The 6,624-nt window shown below is 38.5% G+C and overlaps 1 protein-coding gene across 4 annotated transcripts in view; it reads right to left on the bottom strand.

The window, feature by feature from the left end:
* bicd1a (bicaudal D homolog 1a) overlaps nucleotides 1-6,187 on the bottom strand; it is a 98,832-nt gene extending 92,645 nt beyond the window's left edge. For 2 of the 4 annotated variants that reach the window (XM_034177066.1, XM_034177065.1), the window contains exon 1: nucleotides 5,688-6,187. In XM_034177066.1, the coding sequence (XP_034032957.1) occupies nucleotides 5,688-5,903 (216 nt within the window). In that variant the 5' untranslated portion in view covers nucleotides 5,904-6,187. The remainder of the gene's footprint in view (nucleotides 1-5,687) is intronic. The other 2 variants (XM_034177067.1, XM_034177068.1) reach the window with 2 other exon arrangements.
* Between the last annotated feature and the right edge of the window lie 437 nt (nucleotides 6,188-6,624).

The raw sequence follows: 6,624 nt of genomic DNA on the forward strand, positions 1-6,624 counted from the left end.
ATAGAGCTGATGTCTAGCAGACAGAAGAATCTGTATCAGCAGACAGGAGTAGATCATAAGAGATTTTGATAAGGGCAATATCAGCATTGTGCTCTGGACAGAACACTGTATCAGTTTTTTATCAGTTGATGTAGCTTTTATCTCTTACTTTGCAAAGGTATGCACTGACATGCAGCACAGCAGTCTTATTACTCTTATTAACCTTGTTCATGAGAATGTATCATTAAGACAAGGCACAGAACAGCAATCTACCTCAGCAATCAACCAGTTATCGTTTTTGTGCAAAATGAAAAGTTGAACCCAAAAATATCAACAAATACATGGTTAGAGAAATATTTTTTGAGCCTCCTGGTCAGGACCAGTAGCATCAATTTTGTTACTGGTCCTCCTGCTCCAAGGTAGTGGCCCCAAGTATTTGGAAGGTCAGAGACGCTGACGACGAGCCTCCGTGTAGCACTAATCATCACATCATGCATATGTATTCAATCAATATTGTATTTGTAAATCTAGTGCATGATAGAACGTTTTCATCTTGTGTTGAATGGATGTAAAGTTATAAACATTTGCTTACATGATCCTCTGTTTTTATGAGAATGTACCTTGCACCTTAGACTTCACTCTGTAATTCTGGCCGTGTGCTTGTCTTATGCAGCCCAAACAGATGTGTAAGCTCTACAGGCTAACATCTCTGATTTTTTTGGGCAACAGTTATATCTATTGCTTCTCAGACTAATATGATCAAAATTTTATTATTGTTGAAGAAAATCATGTTGAAATTTCACATCACATCCAGATTTTGTAGCAAAATACAACAGTTGATCTAAGTTAACTTTCTGTGTGTGTCATATATGGGCATGCAGTGTAGCTATGGTCACTCTCGCTGAGTCTTTACGTGGACCTGCTCTGCTCTGCTAATCTTTCTGTGCGCTGCTCCTGTTAAAGATGTTCTATTTAAGATAAAAGTAGTGTGTGGACACCGCATACTTTTACACAATTCTTTTTTGACTGAGCTTCATTCATGAAGTCAGTGGTGTGACTGAGTGGCACAGCATGGGTCATTGTAATCTGCAAACAGTGGCTCAGTTATTTAAGGCGCAAGGTTGAAAAATAATCGGTCTTGTCAAACACTTTTAATCACTAGACCAACAAGATTTTTAACTAGACATTGGTCTAGCAGGGGAAAATATCAACTAGACATAGGTCAAAGGTTACTGGCCCGTATCGTCAGACCAGGTGATTTCTCCACCCCTGAAATAGAGCCTAGACTGACAAATTCAGGAATGTATCCACCTATTTTCTAAACCTGCTTAATTCAGTTAAGGGTCACAGAGAGCTGGAGCCTATGCCAGTAGTCATTGGGCAAGAGGTGGGATATAACCTAGACAGGCCCATATAGACAGACAAACTCATTTCAATTTAGAATCACTAATTCTCCTCACCTGCATATCTTTGGAAGTGGGAGGACACTGGAGCACCTGGAGGAAACCCACTCAAAACACAGAAAGAACACACAAAACCACGCTCAAATTTCCAGGTTCCCAGTGAACCTGGGACCTTCTCCCCTGTGATGCAACAGTGCTAATCACTAAGCCAAACTCAGACAAACTGATTGAAAACAATTTCATTTTAAATGTCCTTTCAGATGATATTTGCATTGAGTAGCATCACTGAACACAATGAAGTGAAAGATGTGATAAAATCACGACTTTTTTTTTTCTTTCGACTGCCTCCAGTTGTTCGGGGTGACTGCAGCGAAGCTGGCAGAAATCTGCATTTGGATGTGGCACAAGCTTTACACCAAATATCCTTCCTGACGCAACTCCAGTTGTATATGAAGAAACATTTAGAGCTCATGGAGTTATGACGCAGCCTTCAAGCCAATTATTAATCTGGACCTACTCTACTGACCTTCTATACTCTCTACTCTCTCTACTGACCCTACTGTATGACTGAATTACAGTGCAGATGTCATAACACCATGCAAAAACTAAGTGCATACCTTTTCCTTCACCTCTTTGCAAATCCTGGAATTCCTTCATGTATTAGTGATTCAGCATCACGGAATGCGATGAAGCTCCATAATGTTTACCATATGCTACAAGTCAGTGTCTTCCACTGTTAAATCTTACAAACAATATTTAAAATATTTAAAAGATGAAGGCCCTGCTCTTATATTTTCTGCCATTCTAACCTCTTAAATAATGCTTGAAGTGAAGGGGGTTGGGTAACCAACCTACTAACCCTACAGCGCCTTCTACAGGAGTGGAGGTCATAGTGATCACAGGGATTTGGAGGAAATTTTAAATCTGATTCATGTCTCAATATGAAACGCTGGAAAATCGATATAGTATCATGGAAAAGGTTATGGCAATACTCAGCCATATTGATTTTTTTTCACTGCCCTATGTCATACCACTTAAAAATTTACTGGCATCTAAGTCGTGTGAAAAAATACTGAAGACACTCAGTCCCAGAAGCAACTCCCCTTTCCACTTGCAGTTTCCACTTCCCTTTCATAATGCACATCTCCTGAGTATGGGAACGTAAATGTGATGTAACGACCTCCTCGCCGTCATTCAGGCTCAGCGAAGTGTACAAGAGACAGGAAAGTGCTCACAGGCATTTTTCTCTGGAAGTAATATCACCTTCGGAAAATGTTCCATCTGTCAAGCGAATAAACATACAGGCAGGTGTTGGCTAAGCACTCTAGAGATGCAGATTTAATGTAGATTTGAATCAAAAAGAAAAAAGACAGTAAAGAACATTGCTGTCGTAGTACTAAATTATACAACAGATGAAATTTCTGAGCTATGAAAGTGATGGCAAACGTGACGTCTGACACAAAAAATACCACCTTTTTCATCTTAAATGTTAGTTAGATTCTATTTATGTGGCCTGTTTTACTCTAAAAGTTCTTGATGTTGTGTTATTAATAATCCATTAACTAATAATTACCCTGTGATATTGTGGTCAATCACATATGGCTGTCTATTGACAATTAATGCCGTTACAAAAGGGCAATCCAATATAATATATTTTATTTTCAGTATCATGTAAACACATGCATCAACTGGACTACACGTCGCAGTGGAACACCAAAATGTAAGTCCCTTTTTGTTGTTTATAAATTAATAAAATATCAAATGACAAAAATCTGTTTTAGCCGTTATATAAAACAAATAATTAATGTTTTTACATTCTTTCAATGGAATGAATATTTCATTTGAACATTCAACTTACCATTCAACAAACCATTCAACTGGGCTTCGCCTCGTTGAATGGTATGTTCCAGCTTTCACCTCATGAACTATTTGTACCATTGAACTCATAAACATTCATTATTTGAATAACATAAAGCTTATGGTTATGGTTAGGATTACCAGCTCACTGGCAGCTACACCCATCAACCATCACTTTTGAAACAATAATCATATGTAATTCTTCCGGCAACCACAAGTGACAGAACAATAGCCAGTACATGGTAGATGTTAAATGGACTGCATTTATATCGCGCTGTTCCATCTGCATCAGACGCTCAAAGCGCTTTACAAATAATGCCTTACATTCACTCCAAGGGGAGGGTGCTCCCATACAAGGCGCCCACTACACACCGGGAGCAATAGGGGATTAAAGACCTTACCCAAGGGCCCTTAGTGATTTTCCAGTCTGGCTGGGATTTGAACCAAGGATCTTCTGGTCTCAAGCCCAACGCCTTAACAACTAAACCATCACCTCCCCTAGATGTTCTGACCTATATAGGACGTAGTGTGCATGCACAACTGGAATCCACTTGAAGACAATTCAGCCATTGAATAAATGTGTTTAAAATCAGTTTGTCACATTCTAAAATCTGGCTTAATGGTTTAAATCTCACCTAAAACAGAAAAAACCACTTTCACACTTTCTGGGCTTGGTGCAGAAATCTATAAATCTACATAAAACCACAATGTTTGCAATTTAACCAGACGAAATCCCATATAAATAGTTTACTGATGGTTCAGAACTATGTACAACCAGTTTTCAAAAAGGTAACACCTGGATTAAACTAGTTTAAATCCCATTTAGAGCACAGCAAAAATAAGTGTTAAATTAACACTGACAGTGTTAAATTAACATTGTCAGTGTACATATGGTGCTACACTGACCCAGTGTGGGACCATACATACCATATGTACACTGTCTGTGTTAATTTAACACTGGTGATTTTCCAGCACTAGTCTCTCCTTGGTATAGAATTTTTAAGAAAAATGTTTCTAATTAAACAGTTAAATTCAATTTGGTTCAGAGTTGTTTCCCACCAATTCCAATGAGACAATATAGTTTTAAAAACATAGGAATTTTAAAACTGAATAAAACAATCTGTCCTTGATGTAATATTATTGAAATCCACTAAAAACCATAAAATTCCTAATTTTATCTGATGAAATTCAGTTTATTTGACTTTACCATTGGTTTGAAGTTGTTTACAACTACTTATGTTTAAAGGTATTCATTGCAATAGTTTAAATTTTATTTAGAGTGCTTCAGGAGCACTAGTCTATCTCTGGTGTACACTACAATTCTTTAAATATGTGTAAAGTCAGAAAAAAATTTAATTATCCACTTAAATGCAGTCAAACCAATTTACTATTTGAATTAGAGCTGTCTGTGTAAACCAATTCGAAACATAACAGTAGTTAAAAATATAGAATATTTAACAGATTAAAATGTATCCTTGGTTAACTTATTGTATCCTTGGTACAGAAATGGGCAGGTGTGGTGGTCGAGTGGTCAGTGCACCTATTGCCATAACAGAAGGTTCCCAGTTCAAGAACGCCTGTACACAGTATTCATGAGGTGTGTCAGAAAGGAATATTTTGGATTTAGACAGTTTAGTATTTGGGTTACTATTACAAAAAGTCAATATTCACTGTAAATCCTGTTAAAATCATATTTTAAATTAAACAGATAATGTAGATAATGTAGATAACAGATACAATATTGTTACTAGAAAATGCACTAGAAGAGGTCACTATAGGTCTAGAGGTCGCTAGAAGAGGCATTAAATCCAGTTTAAAACAATTTCCTATTTGGCTTATTGTTTAAAAAAATCCAATATTCACTTTAAATCCAGTCAAAATAGTATTATAAATTAAATAAAAACTTCTTTGAACCAGTTTATACATTTTATGGAACTATATAAAACCAAGTAAAACCACAATATTTGTAATTTAGACAGATTAAATCAAGTTTCCTGCTTGGTTACTGTTACAAAAAGCTAACATTTTGTTGACAGAGATTTTATTTTAAAAGAAATAAAAGCTCCTTAAACCATCTTATACCTGGTGTAGAACTGTATAAAACCAGGTAAAACTACATTTTTTTCTAATTTAGATCTATTATAACCATTTTAAAACATTTTATTTTGTTGTTGAGTGATGCTCTATTCAAAATAAGCAATGTGTTTCGTTTGAAATATTTTTGACCATGTTGAAGCGAGACTTTTCTACTTCAAAATCAGTGATTTATCTCAAATCAGGCGCAGAATAGGATCAAATCCTGACACATCCGTGAAGAGTAGAAAGTCGTTTACCGCTTTAAAAACAACAAATCACGTTCTGATTTAATATCTGGCTGCTGATCGATTCATCGACAGGCTCTTGGTGGTGATGCAGCCTTTCTCCTCCACCTGACTGCGGTCCTCCTACCTCCTGCAGCTGCTCCAGCTCCTTCCTGAGCGCTTCCTGCTCGGACTCCAGCTCGGCGTACCGGTGTTTCAGCGCCTGGTTCTCCTCCAGTACCACTAGGCCGCACTCCGCCGCCCGGATCTTCTCTCGGTTGGCCTCGGCTAGCTCCTGGGTGAGCCGCTCCACCTCGGCCCGGTACTGATCCACCGTTTCTCCGCATCCTCCCCCGGCGGCCATCGCCCCTCTCTGTCTGCGTCCTCCTCCTGCCGCTCTGCGGTTCCTCCTCCCCGCGGACGGACTGAGGGAGGCGGGCGGGCGGAGGCTGTGAAGCTGGATGTCTGCCTCCTCTGCTGTCCGTCAGCGCGGGCAGGATATAAAAACTTCAGCGAAAACCCTCATGGTTAATTTAAAATATTGTTTGTTTGTAGAATATTAAAAGGAAACGCACCACAGAAGGTAAACGGCGCTAAAAGCATCAAAATCAGTAGATCAGTCCGCTGACTGACAAACGTGGAGCGTCATTTCTGCTTATTCATGGGTGCAGCAGCGACACCTTCTGTCTGCTTTTGGGTATTGCAGCGATTTTTTTTTTTTTTCAACGGTCGGTCTTCACTCAATATTTTGGAATTTTTCACGTCACACTCGTCAAACGCAAGGGTGGAAATTGAAATGAATGTGCACTCACAAAATCAGAGCTCCAAAGCAGCTGAATACAAATTATTTTTAATGTTAATAGCATAAAACAGTTGCTTTTGCTGCAGTGAAGAAGAGCACTCGACACACATACCTCAACCAAAACCCCAAATACCCCAATTTTAAATGAAATGAATGATTCAGCATATAGACGTTTCAGTGTTGAGGATGGTTGCCATCCAGGACCCAAGGTGGTTTTGTGGTGTCATGGATGTGACATGCTTCTTGATTTGAAACTTGAATAGTTTCTGTTCTAGGTTTTCAT

Source organism: Thalassophryne amazonica, chromosome 8 (genome assembly GCF_902500255.1).
Source record: "Thalassophryne amazonica chromosome 8, fThaAma1.1, whole genome shotgun sequence".
In the NCBI taxonomy this organism is placed as follows: Eukaryota; Metazoa; Chordata; class Actinopteri; order Batrachoidiformes; family Batrachoididae; genus Thalassophryne; species Thalassophryne amazonica.